The sequence below is a fragment of the Jaculus jaculus genome, chromosome 1, assembly GCF_020740685.1.
Source record: "Jaculus jaculus isolate mJacJac1 chromosome 1, mJacJac1.mat.Y.cur, whole genome shotgun sequence".
Taxonomy (NCBI): domain Eukaryota; kingdom Metazoa; phylum Chordata; class Mammalia; order Rodentia; family Dipodidae; genus Jaculus; species Jaculus jaculus.
Window position 1 is genome coordinate 291,365,699 of NC_059102.1, and position 21,933 is coordinate 291,387,631.

Genomic DNA, 21,933 nt, shown 5'->3' on the forward strand with positions numbered 1-21,933 from the left:
AAACTTAGTGCAATGTAAGTAGCTGTATGTTATTATTTAAAGTGTGATGGCCAGGCGTGGAGGTGCATGCCTTTAATCGCAGCACTTATTAGGTGGTGGTAGGAGGATCACTGTGAATGCCAGGCCCCCCGAGACTACATAGTGAATTCCAGGTCAGCCTGGGCTGGAGTGAAACCCTACCTCAAAAAAAAATAAAAATTAGGGCTAGAGAGCAAGCTTAGCACATGCACACAAGGGGGCGCATACATCTGGAGTTCATTCACAGAGGCTGAAAGGCCCTAGCATGCCCATTCCCTCTCTCTCAAAAATTAAAAATAAGGGCTGGAGAGATGGCTTAGTGGTTAAGTGCTTGCCTGTGAAGCCTAAGAACCCCATTTCGAGGCTCAATTCTCCAGGACCCACGTTAGCCAGATGCACAAGGGGGTGCATGCGTCTGGAGTTCGTTTGCAATGGCTGGAGGCCCTGGCACACCCATTCTCTTTCTCTCTCTCTCTCTCTGCTTCTTTCTGTCTCTGTCATTCTCACATAAATAAATAAAAATGAACAAAAAACAATTTAAAAAAATAAAGTGTAATGATAAAAACATTTGTATTGTTCATACAGATATTTTTTCTGTTTTCAGGTAGTGGTTGAATATGTAATATGAAATCCAAGGAAGTGGTAGGACAACCACATTTATGCTGTATGCAGTCAGTTCTAATTTCAGAATAAACATGAGTATTGGAACCAGAGATAACCCTAGGTCCTCTTTCTTTATAAGTTCTTTTCTTTTTCTTATGTGTAGGGGTATCAAAAAGAGAACAGACTCACCAAGCTAAGACATTTTAGGGGTGATAAGTAGAGCCAGAAATATCAGTAGATAAGTGTCAGGTACAGCCTCTCTCACATTTAATGGTGTCTCTTGGACAGGTAAATTCTTCCCTGCAAGATTTTAATTTTTTGTTTCAATATTTTGTCTCCAAATGATATAGCTAACAAAACAATGCAAGATCATCTTCTACAGCTGGAGGACTCTAAAGATCAAATGGAAAAAGAAATGCTTGAGAAAGTAGGGAAACTGGAAAAGGAATTGGAGAATGCTAATGATCTGCTTTCAGCCACAAAACGCAAAGGTACAGCTCGTAGATGCTTGTTAATTCTTTGGACAACTAAAATTTGTCATTGTAATAGCTTGATTTCGCTAATACCTTCTCCTTTTTGCAATGATACAGAAAACCTAATACAGATAACATTATAATTTATTATTATGGGCTGAAGACATGGCTCAGTGAGTAAGGGCACTTGCTATATGAGCTTGCAGTCCTAAGGTTGATTCCCCACGTCCACATAGCCAGGTGTGGCTCTGTACCCTTGTGCCCAGTGTTGAGTGTGGCAGAGACTGGAGAAAAGCTAGGACTGGCTGGTCACCCAGTTAACCAAAAAATGATGCAACTCCAGATTCAGTGAGAGACCCTGTCTCAAGGAAATAAGGTGATAGAGCAATAGAGGACATATGATTTCCATTTGCCCTCCACATGCCAGTCTGTGGGGCATGCACGTATGCTTGCATCACATGTGTACACACACAGTAAGATTTTTATTTGAAAAATAGCATTTTGTGCTGTTACATATTTACTGACCTATTGAAAGTACCATTTGATAACATCAATTTCTAGGGCAGTGTTTAACTAATTATGTACTTATTAAATTATTTATTTATTTGCAAGCACAGATAGAAAAGAGATAGAGAATGGGTATGCCAGGGCCTTTTAGCCACTACAAATGAACTCCAGGTGCATGTGCCCCTTGTGCATCTGGCTTACGTGTCCTGGGGAGTTGAACCTGGGTCCTTTGGCTTTGCAGGCAAATGCCTTAACCACTAAGCCATCTCTGCAGCCCATGTGATTATGTACTTTTAGATGTAAATTGTATTCAGAATTAGTAAGAAAGTTGTTCATATTGCTTATCCTTCCCTTGTCTTAAAAAGTTATTAGTTGTTCTTAGTTAAAAACATTACAGAAGTATACTAAATTTTTATTTTTTGACACAGGAGCTATACTATCTGAAGAGGAACTTGCAGCCATGTCTCCCACTGCAGCAGCTGTAGCTAAGATAGTGAAACCTGGCATGAAATTAACTGAGGTAGGAATGACAGTCAATCTTGTTTAATTTTTTCTTCAACAGAGGTGTTCAGATTGCTCTGTAACATAAGTTCCCCCTCAAATTCATTCTTAAGGTCATCTGCTGATTAATAGTGCATTCTAGGACAAGGACAGGCTTTCTTTCATTCCTGCTTGTATGTAGGATTATAGCAAATATTTCCTTTGCATATAACTGCTAAGGAAGATTTATTTTGAAACAAGGTAGGCTACAAACTGGTAAGGCTTAAGTGTGATGAAATGCCACTTCTACTTTCAGCTATATAATGCTTATGTGGAAGCTCAGGACCAGCTGCTTTTGGAGAAACTAGAAAACAAAAGAATTAATAAATACCTAGATGAGATAGTGAAAGAAGTTGAAGCCAAAGCACCGATTCTGAAGCGCCAGCGTGAGGAGTATGAGCGTGCACAGAAAGCTGTGGCAAGCCTATCTGTCAAGCTTGAACAAGCTATGAAGGTTGGTTCCATTTTTCAGTTTTCAATTATGTAGAAAAAAATCATTTCCCAGGTAGTTTTTCTTAAGGTGTTTCAGTCAGAAAAGTTAATGGACGTTCAGTTATAGAACAGTTACACAGTTTTAAAATTAATTTGACAGCCTTCATACAATACACAGTGTATCTAATCTTGATCTCCTCCCACTACCCTCCTTTGTTCCCCCTTCACATTTACCTTCACTCAACCCCCTCTTGTTTCCAAGTGCTGTGCTCCATTTTGATGTTATTTTTCTATTCCCCTCCATCATCCATGACATGCTTAACAGTTGCACATGTTGATGGTTTTCATTGCTTTATTAAACACCCCAATGAGAAAGTGCTCAGGTTTTACTCACCTGAATTGTGAGTGCCATTTACATTGTAAGGCACCTAAAAAGTTTTCTTGATTTTTTTTTTTTTTTTTTTTTTTCCTGCCAGAGCTAAATCTCCTTAGAAGACTTTTCAAATTAAAATACATTCTTTTTCTTATAAGTATTCCTAAATGTAGCCTAACCATTCTTTCTCAGTCAGTTGTAGTAGCCTGAATAGAAATACCGTACTGTTTGACCATAGGTAAGCACTCCTTTATTTTTACTATTTTACAAATTGGCATCTTAACCGTACATTATTTTTTAATGTTTTTTTTTACTCATTAAATGTGTCAAGAAGTTCATGGTATCCTATTACTTCTGAAGAGCACTTAATGGTGACCTAAGAGTGTTTATACCCTAAATGATTAGTTGTTAGGGTACCACTCCTAGTATTACTGAGAGAAATTTTCTTAGAATTTGTGAAAGGGTGACGCACAACTTTAATCTCAGAATTCGGGAGGCAGAGGTAGGAGTATTGCCATGAGTTCAAGTCCAGCCTGAGTCTACATATGAATTCCAGGTCAGTCTGGACTAGAGCCAAACCCTACCACAAAAAAATTTTAAAAAAAGAAAACAACCTATTTCTTTTCACTAATGCAGCATAATAATATAATAGCTTTATCAAAACCAAGGAATTTAAATGGTAACATAAGTAATTTGAATGCTCATTCATAAGGTTTCAATGCTTTTATTGCCAAACTACATCTACCTTGCATCTTTATTAATTCTCTTTTGGACTTAATGGGCTTGTATTAGTGCTGTTGTTCATTAACATTTGCATATTTCTTTTTTTTTCACATATTCCTATAGAAATTAGTTCGTTATTAGATCAACTTATTTTCAGAGGTCCTTGGAACAGCAGAATATATTTAAAGGGTTATTATATAAAAGTAACCCATTTTGAAGAAAAATTTGCATAAATTTGAAATAAAACATAAAGATTCCAAATCTGACTGAGTTGGTGCTTATAGCAGGGTCCTTAAAACTATGCTGCTAAATCTCTAACATACTTGTGAAATGAAACTTTGGAAAGTTCTGCCTTTGCCTTCTATAGCAACCAGTGCTTTGGTTGCTGCTGCTTGAGAATTCATCACTGAGACTTTAACAGAATCACGTCTTCTCTGTCTCTTACCCAGCATATTTTATTGCCAGATGATAATTATTTCCTATACTTTGGTTCTAGTCACAAAGCTGTTGAGTCGTTTTGGTAAGATACTATGAATTTCATAGAGCTTCTAAGACCACGGTTCTTCATGGCTGTGGTATTTGAACACTGTATGTTTGTCATTCATATACTCCATTTGTGTAATTTATAGGAGGAAGTGTAGGATTTTTACTTGTTTACATTTTACAGGAGATACAGCGATTACAGGAAGATACTGATAAAGCCAATAAACATTCCTGTGTACTTGAGAGAGACAATCAGAGAATGGAAGTACAAATAAAAGACCTTTCACAACAGGTTAGCCTATTTTTTTTTTCCAGTCAGATACCAGTTGTCCATTAATTAATGTATGAATATGTGTGATGATACCTAAAGAAATACTTTACGGGAAGTATGTAAGGCATTCTAGTCATAGAAATACCACTTTAGTAGAGTTCTATTCTAGTTTTTATTTATTTTATCATTACTATTTATTTATTTATTTATTTATTTTGAGGTAGGGTCTCACTCCAGTCCATGTTGTCCTAGAATTCACTATGGAGTCTCAGGGTGGCCTCGATCTCATGGTGATCCTCCTACCTCTGCCTCCCTAGTGATGGGATTAAGGTGTGTTCCATCATGTTGAGCTTACTGCAGTTATTTTTACACAGCTTTTTATTAAATTTTCAAATTGTAGGGGCATTTGTAATAAATGCACAAAGATTTCAAAGATAACAGCATTTTACTATTTTGCATCATCCTATTTCCTATGTCCCAGTGTGTACCCAGTGTTAGCAGACTGCTTGTTTGTTCCTTCATATCCTTCATGCATCAGTGAACATACATGAAAATGTGTAAGAGTGTTTTATGCACACCATTCATCATTCTGCTACTTGTTTTATTTTTGTGTGTGTTTTTTGTAGTCTGGACTCATAGTTCAAGCTGGCCTTGATCTCCTTATCCTGCTTCAGCCTGAGTGCTGGGATTATAGGTGCTCACAACCACACTTGGCCCATTTACTTTATAAAGAGACACTGTCTCACTCTGTTATGTGTTGCCCAGTTTAGCCATGAACCCTTACTCAGTAGGACTGCTTCAGCCTACTGAGCAGCTTGCAGTGTAGGCATGTACCATTGTGTCCAGCTACTGGGGGGGGTGTGTTTTAATGAACAAGTTGATAAATGTCGGTCTTTCTCATATTTTGCCATACATTTTGTGTGTTTATACATAATACACATTAATAAAAGTCTGTGAATAATAACTGGGTTTTTTTTTTGTTTTTTTTTTTTTGAGGTAGGGTCTCACTCTAGCTCAGGCTGACCTGGAAATCACTCTGTAATCTCAGGGTGGCCTCGAACTCATGGCAATCTTCCTACCTCTGCCTCTCAAGTGCTGGGATTAAAGACGTGTGCCACCATGCCCGGCTATAATTGCTTTTTACCAAAAACTTTTTCTGTGCATTCCTCTGTCCCGTCATATAATACATACCTAAACTCACATGATAAATAAGCAATTTTGTTTCATTTTTATTGTTGCTTTAGAAAAATGATGATTCTTCTGGGATTTTCTACATTTTAGTAATATCTTTGTTCATTAAAGTTTTACTTGACTTAGGCTTTAGCATCTAAAATTATTGTGCTTGGTGCTTTGTTGTTGTTTTAAGATAGTCTAGGTTAGAAATTGCTTAAAGTTTTTATAAGTAATGTTTTCACTTGAAATTTTCTATTTCTTTCAAAGACTTCTGGAACTGTTACTAATATTCTCCCACTCAGATACTTAACCCTGCTTAGCTTCCAAGATATGATGAGAGGGGATGTTTTCAGAGTACCATAGAGCCTACATGAATGTTAACATTAAATGTTTTATTTTTAGATCAGAGTGCTTTTAATGGAACTTGAAGAAGCAAGGGGAAACCACGTAATTCGTGATGAGGAAGTCAGCTCTGCAGACATCAGTAGTTCCTCTGAAGTAATATCACAGCATCTAGTGTCTTACAGAAATATTGAAGAGCTTCAACAGCAGAATCAGCGTCTGTTATTTGCTCTTAGAGAACTTGGGGAAACCCGGGAAAGGGAAGAACAGGAAACAACTTCATCTAAGTAAGCAATTGACTGCTTCAGTTGATTAAATATTTAATCATTTTACTTGTCCCTAACATGCTGGCTACTGAGAATATAGTGATTTGGGGAGCGGGGGGGAATTGAGCAACAGTAATTTAAAAGAGTAAATAAATAACTAATTTTAGTTAATGTGACTAGTGCTGGAATATTTACATACATACGTACACAGATAGATATATAATACACATATATATGTGTTTGTGTGTATGTATGTATATCAAAGGGAACATAGTAATCGGAGGAGCTGGCCTAGATACCAGGAAACACTATAGAGAAGAGAATAGGAATTACTCAAATAGACTCATGAATTTCCAGAATAGTGAACATAGATGTAGTGCTTGAGGAAAAGGAATGACTTTAAAAGCTAGAAAATTAGAGCTTAAACTAAGTGAAATTAATTTAATTTTTTACAGACAAGTTTCTCGGATGGTACTAATGAATAAGCTGGATTCTTAAATTGGCAGAAGGAAAGTAAATAAATGATTAGGAAGCTGTAGTAGTAGAAATAATAATCACTTTGCAGCTCAAACTCATACACACAACTTTCCTGCAGAATTGCTGAGCTTCAGCACCAACTCCAGAGCTCCCTCACTGAGCTAGAACAGCTCCGTGAGGCACGACAGCATCAGATGCAGCTTGTTGACTCCATTGTACGTCAGCGTGACATGTACCGTATTTTACTGTCACAAACAACAGGAGTGACCATTCCATTACAAGGTAGATTTATTTTTATGTTTTTAAGGAAATATTTTGAAAAGGCATTATGGAATGCATTTTGGTACATAAGTAATGGCTGCTCTAATAGTGGGAAAGTTAAATGGGTTACCATGTGTGATTAATTGTTACATCCTCAGTTCAGAGAAGATGCCATCTTTGATGTATAGTGCTAGAAAGACTATTGAAAACCATACATCTTAAATCAGTACAATTTTTATTTTTAGGTTTTAGCATTTAATCTGTAAGTAATAGATCCCTTCTTATCAAAGACCAGAAACAGCTAAAGAGATAGCTCACCAGTTAAAGGCGCTTGCTTGCCAAGCCTGAAAGCCCAACAATCTGGGTTTGATTCTCCAGTACCTACATAGAGCCAGATGCAGAAAGTGGCCTGTATGTCTGGAGTTTGTTTGCAGTGGCAGGAGGCTCTGGTGCACCATTAGTCACGCTGTCTGCCAGTTTCTCACGCACTCATTTTCTCTCTCAAATAAATAAAAAACCAGAAACAACTTTAATAGTCTTTAGTAGATACTGTTTTCTGAAATCATTTCTCTTAAATAAATTTACTTGGTTGATTTAGTAATGATATGTTTGCAAATATTACAGCTGGTTTGTGAAAACCAACACAACACTTAGTCTTTGTATTTTTTCTAAAGCTTCAAGCTTAGATGATCTCTCTCTCATCTCAACTCCAAAACGTTCAAGTACAGCACAGACTGCTTCCACTCCTGCTCCAGTACCTGTCATTGAATCAACTGAAGCTATTGAAGCAAGAGCTGCTCTTAAACAGGTAGAGACCATACCAGCTGAGGAACACAGGCTGTCTTTGGGCTGAGTTTTTAAAGAATACAGTATTGTTTTCTAATGTTAACCAATATTTAGTTGCAGGAAATTTTTGAAAATTACAAAAAAGAAAAGATAGACAGTGAAAAAATTCAAACTGAGCAACTTGAGAAGCTTCAGGAGCAAGTCACAGATTTGCGTTCACAAAACACCAAAGTTTCCACTCAACTTGATTTTGCTTCTAAACGGTAAATTTTCTTTTCTTCAAAAGTGTATAGAGTCTAAGCTATTAAAGCCCGTATTTAAATCACTGAAGTTCCAGGATTAATCAATAGTACTGCTGCCTTTTTGTGAATTAGTTTCAGTATGGGATGCTATGATGCTTCCACCGTAGTGTTGGTTACTAGTTCTCCCAGGCAGGACTAAGTCATGACCTTAAGAGTATGGATTTAAAAAAAAAAAATAAAGATTTCACAGTGTACACAAGCCACTTTTTTGTATTAATTAAACCTATGGAATTTTTGAAGGACATAAGATTTCTTTTTGTTTAATACCAGCTATGAAATGCTGCAAGATAATGTTGAAGGATATCGCCGAGAAATAACATCCCTGCAAGAGAGGAATCAGAAACTTACTGCAACAACTCAAAAGCAGGAGCAAATCATCAATACCATGACTCAAGACTTGCGAGGAGCAAATGAGAAGTTGGCTGTTGCCGAGGTGAGACCACATCCCCAACTGGTTTGAATCACAAGCTGCATGTGACATCATTTTGGTTATTTCTTTGATCTTAGGGATTCAGATTACATAGGTGAGCAGTTTGTGGGTTATAAGTCCTTTTTACATGGCTTCCAAGTAGCCTATAATGTGTTACTAGTGTCATCTTTTCTACTGAGAAAAGAAAAATGTTCCTATTATCTGCTGAACTAAGATTTGATTACAAGTCTCCTACATGTATAAGAACAGCAAATATATAGAGCAGCATAAAAATGTTACATTGAAATTGCATTTCTGAATATTAACCTGACTATAAATGACTAAATAATAATATTTCCAAATGAATTCTGAGTTGGGATTGTGATTATAGGTTATCCCTTATCCCTTTTTTAAAATCATGCTTGTACATGTAAAGTACATTGTAAAGTTGATTCAAGAGTTAATAAGTAATTTGCCTGTCTTTTGTTGTTTGGTTGGTTGGGTGGGGGTTTTTTGTTGTTGTTGTTTGAGGTAGGATCCCACTCTACCCAGGCTGACCTGGAATTCACAGTGTAGTCTCAGGGTGGCCTTGAACCCAAGGTGATCCTCCTACCTCTACCTCCTGAGTGCTGAGATTAAATTGTTTTTGTTTGTTTGTTTTGTTTTATTGTTGTTGTTTTCCGAAGTAGTGTCTCACTCTAGCCCAGGCTGACCTGGAATTCGCTATGTAGTCTCAGGGTGGCCTCTAACTCATGGCGATTCTCCTACCTCTGCCTCCCGAGTGCTGGGATTAAAGGCACGCACTACCACACCCACTAATTTGCCTGTTTTTGACAGTCATGAGAAACAGGTTGGTTAGGATACGAACTCACCTTTGTACTTCTCTTGACTGTATTTCATTTTCATCTTTCTACCAAGCTGTGGTGGGAAGTGAGGAGTAACACTTTCCAACTGATGAAGTGACAGTATGACTCAGGGATAAATATAAATACTGTGAATACATTGACTTTCAAAGCACTGTTTCAGGTTCTCTGGGGCTTATAGTGTATTTTTCTGTACAAGAAAAATATGTGTTAAGTAGATCAATTATTGTTTTCAAAGAGGTACTTAGAAGGTGATTTGAGTTCCAAAACATCATGAAGTTCCAAAACATCATGATTTAATGTTCTTCTGGTTTCACTAAAGTGCAGTTATGGAGCTGTGTTTCAGTCTGATGTTTTACATTTTTGTTGCTGCTGTTTGTTTTCTTTATGGTTGTTAGAGGCAAAATGACCATAAGTGTTTGGGTTAATAGAAAGGCTTTCCTTTGATCTATTAGTAGTAGTCCTGATATTTTTTGCTTTATGTTTTAATACTTGAAATGTGAAATTATATTTCTTTTTTTTTCGAGGTAGGGTCTCACTCTAGTTCAGGCTGACCTGGAATTCACTATGTAATCTCAGGGTGGCCTTGAACGCACAGTGAACCTTCTCCTCTGCCTCCCAAGAGCTGGGCTTAAAGGCGTGTGCCACCACACCTGGTATATATTTCTTTATGTAATGAACAGGTGTAGTCTAGCTAGATTCCGTGAGTACAGAGTGATGAAAAGGGAACTTTAATTTTGTAATTGTATTTGTTTTGGCATACTATTGTCCAACATTTTTTCTTCCACTTGTATTCATTGCAAGGTGAGAGCAGACAATTTGAAGAAAGAAAAAGAAATGCTGAAATTGTCAGAAGTCCGTCTTTCTCAGCAGAGGGAATCTCTGTTAGCTGAACAAAGGGGGCAAAACTTGCTGCTCACTAATCTGCAAACAATCCAGGTGACCAAGTGAAAAAAAGCACATGTATCCCCCCCAAAAAAAATAGAGATATTATTATCTTTTTAATCTCTCAGTTTTCTGAAATAGAAAATGTATCTTATTTGTGTTGTCCATTATGGTGATCAAAGAATTTGAAGACATGCTAAAACATCATTTTAAGCAAAACTTTGAAAGAAAGTGATAGAAGCTATGCCGTTGGCATATTTGCTCTGCATGACTACTCAGTGGGTTCGGTGTAGCATAACTGCACAAGATTAATTTGAAAGAAATCTAAATGACTATTGTTATGTTTCTTTACCCCCTCCTCCCCGCACCCAATAAATGTTTATTTTAATATGAAAAGATGTTAAAATAGTTTCTTGGTAGATACTTCTAACTTCTTCATAGTTGTAATCCTGTACTGTCATTCTGTATATCCTTTAGTAAGTATTCTTTGTGATGCTTTGTGTTGATTTTTGTTTTTCCTTAAGCCTAACTAATCTTACTACCTTAGGGAATACTAGAGCGATCTGAAACAGAGACCAAACAAAGGCTCAGTAACCAGATAGAAAAGCTGGAACACGAGATCTCTCACCTAAAGAAGAAGTTGGAAAATGAAGTGGAGCAGAGGCACTCGCTTACTAGGAATCTAGATGTGAGTCTTACCTGGTTCCAGATTTTTAGTGTATGTTTCACAGTTAATCTAGCGCCCCTGGACATAGACACATTGCCTTTCTGGTATGATTTTGGAAAACGTTTTACATGCTCTCTTAGTGGTTCTTACATAGGTGTGCCCAGTAATTTCCAATTGTGAGTTTTACCTTGTTGGATGTTGAGTATTTTTGTATCATTTTACTTTCCTTGGGTGGTGGTCAGGAAGACAGTAAAGTTAAGTCAAATAGTTGATTATGTATGATTATGTGAATGTTACTAGCCCATGCTGACTTAGTATTCACTGTGGAGTCGCAGGGTGGCCTTGAACTCCTGGTCATCCTCCTACCTCTGCCTCCCAAGTGCTGAGAGTAAAGGCGTGCGCCACCACAGCTAGCTGAATGTTACTTTTTATGATAAGCTAAGTGGGCCTGGACCAGTACCTAGTTTAGAACTAATGATTCCCTTCCACTTGAGGCAAGACTTTCTTTTTTTTTTTTTTTTTTTTCCATCAGTGATTGAGGCAAGACTTTCTTAAGAACTAGTTCCATTATCCAGTGAATGATTTATTTATTTGTTTGTTTGTTGATTTACTTATTTTTCTGTCTGGCTGCTGGGAAACAGGCATTATGCCACTGGGTATCAGGCACCTTTATCCTGAGCCTTTTGGATGATTCTTTTCTTTGTTCATGGTAATCTCTGAAACATGGGCTAGTCACAAGTCGGCGGGGGATCCCTGGGTACATGCCCAGGGACTAATTTCTGGCCACTGCTCCCCTGAGATCTCCTGTTAACTTGAGCTGCTTCAGTCCCAGAGGCTGCCCGTCATTCTCCATTTATGGAGTCTACTCTGCTGCTTTTTTCTGGTGATGTAGTCTGGAACCTTACTTAAGTTAGCAAACTAGGAGAGATCATAATAGTATTGTATGCTTTGGGTAGAAATTTAAATGTTACTGTCTCTAGCAATAATTTAAGGATCTGTAGAAAGATGTCTTGAACCTGTACTTATATATGTACTGAAAATAGATTTTATAGAGCTAACGTATTTTTTTCTTACAGGTTCAACTTTTAGATACAAAGCGGCAGCTAGATACAGAAATAAATCTTCATCTTAACACAAAAGAACTACTGAAAAATGCTCAGAAGGAAGTTGCTACATTGAAAGTGCACCTGAGTACTATGGAAGTCCAGCTTGCTTCTCAGTCTGCACAGAGGACTGGTAAAGGTAAAGAAAGAACACGAGGCAAATGTTGAATGACTAAGATCAGTACTTCTTCACAAGTGTCCTAACTCATTGTGGGTTCTAATAAAAAGTAGAAAAACCCATTCTCACTATCTGAAAAGAGCACAGTGTGGGACTGCATTCAGAAGACTTGGTGATCCAGATAATTTTATTTGGTAATAGGCCAAGCTTTGTTCTGAGTTTTCAATTCTTTAAGTGTGTGGGTTTACAGTGATTCAAACGTAAGGCCTCAAAGATTAACATGAATATATGATCCTCTCCTTTGATTTGAGGACATTTACTAAATCTGTGATAAGGCGCAATTAAAGAAGTAATTTATTTGTTTGGGTGCCTTTAAAAAAGCATTTTAATGTTTACTTATTATCGATCATAAGGGAAATATTTATTTTATTATAGTCTGCCACTCTTGTAAATACACCATTTCAAGTTCAAATCCTTTATGTCTAGATAATCATTCTATATGGTTTTATTTCTTAGGAAAGGAAATCCCAAAATGTGTGTGCATGTGCATGCATGTGTATTGTGCATGTATATAACTGGTACATTTGTTTAATGGAATAATAATCCATTTGTCTCATTGATATCATATGGTAAAAAGAACACATTCTTTTTAACCCTCAATTTCTTCTTTCATTTATTTTAGATTAAACAAAAATTATGCTTTCTGCAAGTTTGTGGGTTTAGATTTTGGGTGGGTTGGTTGATTTGTATTCCTTTCTTAATTTCTGTAATAGTAGATTTCAGCTATGCAAATTTCTTAGAAGTAACATGACAAAATAACTAGTAGTTTTTATTTTTGTATTCAGTTCAGATTGGAATATATTTTATAGTTAAGTGCACCTGTATTTGAGCTTTAATCATCATTTAATGTACTCTGTAGCAGTAGTCGTCTCTAATGGTATTTAAAATGTTAGTTGGGGGGCAAGAGAGATGGCATAATGGTTAAGTGCTTGCCTGTGAAGCCTAAGGACCATGGTTCGAGGCTTGATTCCTAAGTACCCACTTAAGCCAGATGCACAAGGGGCACGTGCATCTGGAGTTCATTTGCAGTGGCTGGAGGCCTTGGCACACACATTCTCTGTCTGTTTATCTGCCTCTTTCTCTGTCACACTCAAATAAATGATAAAAAAATATATATATTTAAAATGTTAGTTGGAAGTGTTGATCTTACCAGTCTCTTAATATTTTTAGGTCAGTCCAGTGACAAAGAAGATGTTGATGATCTCTTGAGTCAGTTGAGACAGGCTGAGGAACAGGTAAATGACTTGAAGGAAAGACTCAGAACAAGTGCTAGTAATGTGGAGCAGTATCGAGCAATGGTTACTAGTTTAGAAGACTCCTTGAACAAGGAAAAACAGGTATGTATGGCTCACAAAATTCAGTTCAACATACCTGCTACTTTTTAAATTTTTATTTATTTATTTATTTTTGAGGTAGGGTCTCAGTCTATCCCAGGCTGACCTGGAATTAACTGTGTGGTCTCAGGGTGATCTCAAACTCACAGCGATCCTCCTACCTCTGCCTCCCGAGTGCTGGGATTAAAGGTGTGTGCCACCATGCCCGGCTTGTTAATTTTTTTTTTAATTAAGAGCATGTCTCATACTGTTGTGTGAATTGTGGCTACATCATTCCTCTTAACAGCTAGAATTTGAGTGTAATAAGCCCAACACTACAAGACAAAGCATGTGCTATAGGATAGGTTCAAATCAAATCACTTAGATACTTGTCTGTTAGATATGCATGGCTTAACAGATGTGTCATTTGGCAGTGTTTTGAATAAACTTAGCATCTGGATAAAGAGACAGAAAGGGATTCCATGAGGTATCAAGCCTTAGCTGAACAGAAAGGCTTCAGATAAGCATTGAGTTCACTTGTACACTATAGCCTTTTTTGGAGCCGCTTTGTTTTGTGCATTTTCTATTATGTGGTCTGAGTAATTGAGCCTCTAGCCAGCAGGCTTTGCAATCAAACACCTTTAACTACCTGAGCCATTGCTTTTTAACATAACATAATTAGAAATTTTTTCCAAAAGTTGGTGTGGAATGGAGGATATAAAATTTATTATGAGCCGGGTGTGGTGGTGCATGCCTTTAATCCCAGCACTCAGGAGGCAGAGGTAGGAGGATCGCCATGAGTTCAAGGCCACCCTGAGATGACAGAGTTAATTCCAGGTCAGTCTGGACCAGAGTGAGACCCTACCTCGAAAAACTAAAAAAAAAAAAAAAAAAAAAAACCCAAAACCAAAACTAAAATTTATTATGGAGGCTATCATACTAGTCTACGACCACATTTTTTTAAAATTTTTTATGTTCACAATTTTTTTTAGCATTTTCCATAATTATAAGAAATATCCCATGGTAATACCTCTCCCCACCGCACTTTCCCCTTTTAAATTCCATTCTTCATCATATTCCCTCCCCATCTCAATCATTGTACTTACATATATACAATACCAACCTAGTAAGTACCCTTCTCCCTTCCTTTCTCTTCCCTTTAGATCTCCTTTTTAACTTACTGCCTCTGCTACTAAGTATTTTCATTCTCACACAGAAGCCCAGTCATCTGTAGCTAGGATCCCCATACGAGAGAGAACATGTGGCGCTTGGCTTTCTGGGCCTGAGTTACCTCACTTAATATAATCCTTTCCAGATCCATCCACGTTTCTGCAAATTTCATAATTTCATTTTTCTTTACCGCTGAGTAGAACTCCATTTTATAAATGTGCCACATCTTCATTATCCACTCATCAGTTGAGGGACATCTAGGCTGTTTCCATTTCCCAGCTATTATAAATTGAGCAGCAATAAACATGGTTGAGCACGTACTTCTAAGGAAATGAGATGAGTAGGACCACGTTTTTAAAAGATCCTTTTGTTAATTAGCATCAGTGTAATGTATTATGTGAGAAAACTGTCTGTCAGTGATAAATTAGCCAGAGTTTGGCTAGTGGATGTGAGGATGGATATAAGGGAAGGTGAGAGAGTTAGAATTTTATTACACGAACAAAAATGGCCAATACCCAAGCTGAGAGATACAATCTGGCTTCTAGATATTTGCTTGGCTTAGTTATCATTTCATGGATTCTTCTTTTGATACAAGGCAGACATTAACTTTACTGATGATCCAATTTAGACGTAGAGGAAAGTATTACAGAATCTTAGATGTATGCCATTTTGCTTCTACATTTTGTAATATGGTGAAGGTGACAGAAGAAGTACGGAAGAACATTGAAGTTCGTTTAAAAGAATCGGCAGAATTTCAGACACAGTTGGAAAAGAAGTTGATGGAAGTAGAAAAGGAAAAACAAGAACTTCAGGATGATAAGAGAAAAGCTATTGAGAGTATGGAACAACAAGTAAGTTGGATTATTAGCCATAATATTTCTGTCTTTTGTGTAAGAATTTGAATTCTGTTAACTACCTAACAAGGGATAATTTGGCTCACCACAATAGAAATAGATTGAACACATTTTAATTTTGTGTTTCATTGTGTTCTGTAATTTCTATAAATTTCTTTTTATAATGGCATTTTCAAATACAACCTGTTTTTGATTCCTATCACCCTGGTTTCCCCAATTTCTACCCACTGTATTTTACTTCCTTCTGTTTACATGTTACAGGTATCCTTTTGCCCATCCCTCCCCCCATCTTCCAGCTCATCTTTTTATATTAACTTTTTGTGTGTGTTTGTGTTTGGTTTTCGAGGTAGGGTCTCACTGTAGCCCAGGCTGACCTAGAATTCACTATGTAGTCTCAGGGTGGCCACAAACTCATGGCAGTCCTCCTACCTCTGCCTCCCGAGTACTGGCATTAAAGGCATTTGCTACCACACCTGGCTATATTCACTTTTATTTTTAATTGAGCTTGCTTGCCTGCTTTCTTTCTTTCTCTTTCTTTTTCTTTCTCTTTCTTTCTTTCAGAGAGATGATAGAAAAAAAGGGAGTGGGGGGGAGAGAGAGAATGGGCACACCAGGGCCTCCAGGCACTGCAAATGAACTCCAGATTCATGCGCCACCTGTGCATCTGGCTTACATGGGTACTGGGGAATTCAGCCTCGAATTGGGGTCCTTAGGGTTCACAGGCAAGAGCTTAAGCGCTAACCCATCTTGCCAGCCCCTATGTTCACTTTTGGTTACGGTCTGATTATAGGTGTTTTGTCCCATATTTTTTCCACATACATTACACACTCATGACAAGCAAGAAGTCCTGCATGTTAGTTTTGGTCTTTCTGAGTTGAAATCACTTCATATGATTTATTCCAGATCCATCCATTTTCTCTTGCATATTTCATAATTTCATTTCTCTGTACTGCAGAATGGAATTCCATTGTGCGTTCCATATTTTTGTTGTCCATTCACCTATCACTGGGTATCTATGCAATTCTTATCTTTTTTTACTAGAGCTGCAATAAAAGATGTGGAAGTATCTCTGTAATAGAGTGTGGCATCCTTAGAATCTATGTCTAGAATTAGTATGACTGAGTTCTGGCTCTAACTTTTGAGAAATCTCCATTCTGACTTCCATAATTGTTATATTAGTTTATAGTCCCACCAACAATGGATGAGAGTTCCTCTTCCTGCATTGTCATTTTTTTTTTTTTTTTTGGATAGCCTTCCTGACTGAGTATCTCACTTGTTTGGATTTACATTTTCCTGATGGCTAGGGATTTCAGACATTTTCTTAAATACTTGCTCATTTGTGTCTCTTTTACAAACTATCTGTAAGTTTCTTTTTGAAAATTTTAGGTTATATTACAAAATGGGTATTAATGCTGCTCTTTAGAAGTACTCCCTCAGTTTGTTTGTTTGTTTTTTTTTTTTTTTTTTTTTTTGCAAAGTGTTAAGGAGAAGATACAAGAGTTGTAAAATATGTAGATATGTTGGATTATAGCTATACAACTGAGCAGTGGTCCTTTGGGTTAATTGGGTCATTCAGCATCTATCTAAATTATTTTCCAGGTTTGTAGTTAATTTTTTTTTCACTTTTGTTCTTACTTAGTTATCTGAACTGAAGAAAACTCTCTCTAGTGTGCAGAGTGAAGTACAAGAAGCTCTTCAGCGAGCAAGCTCAGCTCTAAGTAATGAACAGCAAGCCAGACGTGACTGTCAGGAACAGGTAAGTGCTGTTCCCATGGTTGGTTTTTGACAAATGAACTTTAAGCTTGGAGAAAGGTTCTTAGAGTTATTAATATTTTTTTGAGGACTAGTAGGCCTTATACAAATGCAAGTGCAATATTATTTTTGTTCTTGTGAAACTTATGTTAAGATATTTAGAAAATGTAGATGACGGCCAAAAGTAGTGTATTCTTCATTAATGAAGCAATCTTGGCGAATGCAGAAAAAGTATAAAATCAGAATAAGAAACTAAGTGTATGTTTCACTAGATCTGGTAATAAAACTGTTAGCAACAAAACAATTAAGATACTTAGGAGTTTAGCAAAGTAGAAGACCTGAAAAGCATTTTTAATTATCTTCATTTTAATGTATTTGAGTTACCCTCCCATTTTGATTATTTTCAACAATACACTATCCTTCATAAAAAATACTGGTGAGCTTCATGGATTTTAATCTTTTGTGTCGCTGGGGATACTTAATTACAGGCTAAAATAGCTGTGGAAGCTCAGAATAAGTATGAGCGAGAATTGATGCTGCACGCTGCAGATGTGGAGGCTCTCCAGGCTGCAAAAGAACAGGTTTCAAAAATGGCTTCAATTCGCCAGCATTTGGAAGAAACAGCGCAGAAAGCAGAATCACAGTTGTTGGAGAGTAAAGCATCTTGGGAAGAAAGAGAGAGAATGTTAAAGGTATTATAGATGAAGGTAGAATATTTTGAAAAGCTGATTTTTTTTTTTTTTAGTTGCACATTAGAAAATCTATTGTGATAAATTCCTGGTTTGCAGGATGAAGTTTCTAAGAGTATGTCTCGCTGTGAAGATCTAGAGAAACAAAATGGACTGCTTCATGATCAGATAGAAAAATTAAGTGACAAGGTGGTTGCCTCTATAAAGGAAGGCACACAGGGTGCATTGAATGTATCTCTCAGTGAGGAGGGAAAATCTCAAGAACAAATCTTGGAAATTCTCAGGTAGGGCAAATATTTTAATATTATGATAACTACAAATGTAGAAGTTAAAGAAGAAGGATCTATATAATGTAGGTGGAAAGGTCAGCCAGTCTTATTGGCCAACAAAACTACTACTGTCTGATAACATTTACATATATTAAATAAATGGCTTTAAAGTTGAATCTGATAGTTAAGCTGATTTCCAGTGAAAAGTTTAAATGCTAACTGGCTATGGTAGTACACACCTCTAACCCTTGCCAGCACTTAGGCCCAGGCAAGAGCAGCAGGCGTTCAGGACTGCCTTTGCTTTGAAGTGGAATCTGAACAACAGAAAGGAAAATAAAGGCCTTCTACAAGGTTCTACAGATACCATAGTTCTTTTGCTTACTATGTAGTCCAGGCTGACATTGAAACTTACAGTACTTCTGCATCTACTTTCAAGTACTAGGATTGTTTACAGATAAGTGTCAGTGTACACAGCCTAAAGATAGGTATTTCTAATGTGTTTGTCATATAAATATATAACTAAACTTTTGCTATTATTACAAACATGTGAAATAGCTATTAAAGTAAATGATTCAAGTTTTGAAATGTTAAATTGTTGGTTCTTTGAATATTAAATAAAATCTTTACATATGTATATATTCTTGTAGATTTATACGGCGAGAAAAAGAAATTGCTGAAACTAGATTTGAGGTGGCTCAGGTTGAGAGTCTGCGTTATCGACAAAGGGTTGAACTTTTAGAAAGAGAGCTACAGGAACTGCAGGATAGCCTGAATGCTGAAAGGGAGAAGGTTCAGGTATGTAAACTAAGCTTAAAGAAAGCCAGAAGGGACTGGAGAGATAGCAGTTAGAGCACTTGCCTGTGAAGCCTAAGGACCCATGTTCAACTCTCCAGATTTTTAGCCAGATGCACAAAGGTATGGCAAGTGCAAGGTTACACATACCCACTAGGTGACGCAAGCCTCTGGAGTTGGATTTCAGTGGCAGGCCCTGTTACACCAATTCTCTCTCCCTCTCTTCCTCTGTCTGTCTGTCTCTCTTTACAAAAAAAAGCTAAAAGATCTCATTTTTCTACCATTTAGTGTAAGTTTAATTTAAGTACTCTTTGTAAACTTGTAAGTCCATTAAACAGCTGTTAAATACTGCTTCTATGTAGTGGTTAATAGTGAAAGCTCTCTACCCAGACTTTCAGTTTTAAAAACAAGTTTCCTATGATTAGTTGTTATGCTCTTGTATTTCATCTACCTTCCCAGCTTTGAGTTTCCTTATCCATAATATTTAAATGATAATCATAACGATTAAAGGGATTCATACACATGAGCTTGTATAACCATTCTTCTCCTAGTTTCCTTTCTTATATTTGGATAATTATAGGGATGAAATCAGTTTATGTGTGAAGCATTGAGACTTAGGGTATGTAGTATGCAACATTCTAGTTTTCTGATTTGTTAGTTATCATTGCATATACATTTTGACAGTCCTTCCAGGATAAACCCCTACAGGATATTTTCTTTATGTAAAGAAGAAAGAGAGTCGAAAGTAATAGCCAAAAAAAGGAAAAGAAGATGACACATCATGTATGAATAGAACACAGTCTTGATACCATAGCAGTACCATCCACTAGTCAATAGGGTTATGTTCCTCATTCTTCAGAGATTCAGAAATATACTCCATGTCTAGAAGGCAGGAAATTAAGACCTTGAAGCATTTACCTACTTTACATTTGTGAGTAGTCCGAATGACTACTAGAGAGACACTATTGATCAGGGAAGAGGAAAAAGTTATATTCGTGAGGTTTATGTCTTCAGCAGAAGTTTGAGGTTACAGAATTACATCTGGTTTAAAAAAACAGTCCAACTTCAAAATTGCCTCACCATGGAAATACAATCCTTTATTTCACACCCCTTAAAAGAACAGAGTCAGTTCTTCAAATTAAAAGAAAAAGACTACACATTGTCTCAGTCTCCTATGCTTGCTTTTCTTTTTGCTATACCTTTGGGCTATAGAAAAGCATGTACTAGGTAGATCAAACCACCCTGTGAACAAATTCTGAGGGGAGAATCAACTCTTAGGTATATTAGGAAGAGTCAATAAGTTCACACACACACACAAATAATATATAGTGTGGGAACTATGAATTATGTAGTTTTAAAAATGACTATTAAAAACCAATGCGTGATTTGACCATACAAAGTTCCTAACTAATAAAAATAAGTATAATTGTGTGCCAAACACAGGTGTGGTGTGCATGCCTATAGTCCCAGCATTTTGGGGACAGTGCAGAGGAGGAGGATCACTACAAATTTGAGTCCAGGCTGACTTAGTAATTTTCAGCCTATCCAGAGCTTATAATAAGTCTTAATAAAAATATTGGGATCCTGTACAAAAAGTGAATAGTTGTACACAATAACAAGGAAAAAAAGTTTAGATTATTTAACCTGAACATCAGAACCATATGATGAGAAATTTCCAAGCAAGGCAGGGTGACTTAGGGTAAAAATAACATTGCTTCTGTACTGCAGAAATGACTCTGCAGTGAAGTGCATTTTCTGAATAAGAATGAGGGCCTGAGGGGTCCTGAGACTATACGATTCAAATCTCCAGATCTCTCCTAATCAGCTTGGTATGCCACGCATACAAGTAACCATAGACCCACAGGGGAGTGAAGATCCTAGAATCATCCAAGCTCCATAAGCTTGGGAATCATTGAAAAGAGACTGGTTTAAAACAAGACCAGGTGGAAGAGCAATGCAGCAGGACACCTGCCATTCCACTCCAGCCACCACATGCAGGCATATGGGGTATGTCAAGGGCACATTTATGCATACATCTCTCTCCCTCTCTGACACACATACATGCACATATACACACACACAAACAAGCAAAAATTAAAAATAACATTACTTCCAAGTTAGTATACACTGACTAAAAAAAAAAATTACAAAAGATAAAGCATGTTTTTGCCCAGTGTTAATGGTGCTTGTTTATTCATTTGTAGTCTCTGTTTACTTTAATCTTTGTTAACTTTTTACGTTTAAGTTCTTTTGCTCTTAAAATGAGTTAGAAAAATAAATTTGTAAAGTTTCAAAAGTTAAGGTTGAAATTTAAATCCCTTTATTGTAGGGAAAATGAGAGCTGGTAGGAAGTGATAGTTCTTTAGCTATTTGTGTGGATGTGTATTTACATACTGTATTTGGAATCGGTAGGTAACTGCAAAAACAATAGCTCAACACGAAGAACTGATGAAGAAAACTGAAACTATGAATGTGGTTATGGAGACCAATAAGATGCTAAGAGAAGAAAAGGAGAGGCTCGAACAGGATCTACAACAAATGCAAGCAAAGGTTTGTGTCTTGCCAGTCAAGCATGCAAGTGTGTTATCTTTAATACTGAAGTAAATTTTATTTTGGTTGAAAAATTTAAAAATAACCTTTTTTAGGTGAGGAAACTGGAGTTAGATATTTTGCCTTTACAAGAAGCAAATGCTGAGCTAAGTGAGAAAAGTGGTATGCTGCAGGCAGAGAAGAAATTGTTAGAAGAGGATGTCAAACGTTGGAAAGCACGAAACCAGGTAAGTGAATCTAGTCACTTGTTTTTAAGTTCTCATAATTCCAAGGGTTTTGGCTTTAACTTTATTTGTAATGTGATGTTATGCATTAAAATGGGAATTGGATACCCTATTGGGGTACTTTTTAAAAACTTGTTCCAGCCAGGTTCACATTGCTACTAGAAATCACCCAACCAAAAGCAGCT

General features: G+C 36.8%; 1 protein-coding gene across 2 annotated transcripts in view; it reads left to right on the forward strand.

The window, feature by feature from the left end:
• The window catches only part of Tpr (translocated promoter region, nuclear basket protein), a 64,445-nt gene that overhangs the window by 12,675 nt on the left and 29,837 nt on the right, over positions 1-21,933 (forward strand). For both annotated transcript variants that reach the window (XM_045146920.1, XM_045146914.1), the window contains exons 10-29: positions 972-1,112; positions 2,030-2,121; positions 2,398-2,595; positions 4,337-4,444; positions 5,999-6,225; positions 6,800-6,963; positions 7,617-7,750; positions 7,843-7,991; positions 8,301-8,463; positions 10,107-10,241; positions 10,735-10,875; positions 11,931-12,096; positions 13,306-13,472; positions 15,317-15,469; positions 17,112-17,228; positions 17,713-17,916; positions 18,013-18,197; positions 18,830-18,977; positions 21,387-21,524; positions 21,620-21,751. In XM_045146920.1, coding sequence (XP_045002855.1) covers positions 972-1,112; positions 2,030-2,121; positions 2,398-2,595; positions 4,337-4,444; positions 5,999-6,225; positions 6,800-6,963; positions 7,617-7,750; positions 7,843-7,991; positions 8,301-8,463; positions 10,107-10,241; positions 10,735-10,875; positions 11,931-12,096; positions 13,306-13,472; positions 15,317-15,469; positions 17,112-17,228; positions 17,713-17,916; positions 18,013-18,197; positions 18,830-18,977; positions 21,387-21,524; positions 21,620-21,751 — 3,062 coding nt within the window. The remainder of the gene's footprint in view (positions 1-971; positions 1,113-2,029; positions 2,122-2,397; positions 2,596-4,336; positions 4,445-5,998; positions 6,226-6,799; positions 6,964-7,616; positions 7,751-7,842; positions 7,992-8,300; positions 8,464-10,106; positions 10,242-10,734; positions 10,876-11,930; positions 12,097-13,305; positions 13,473-15,316; positions 15,470-17,111; positions 17,229-17,712; positions 17,917-18,012; positions 18,198-18,829; positions 18,978-21,386; positions 21,525-21,619; positions 21,752-21,933) is intronic.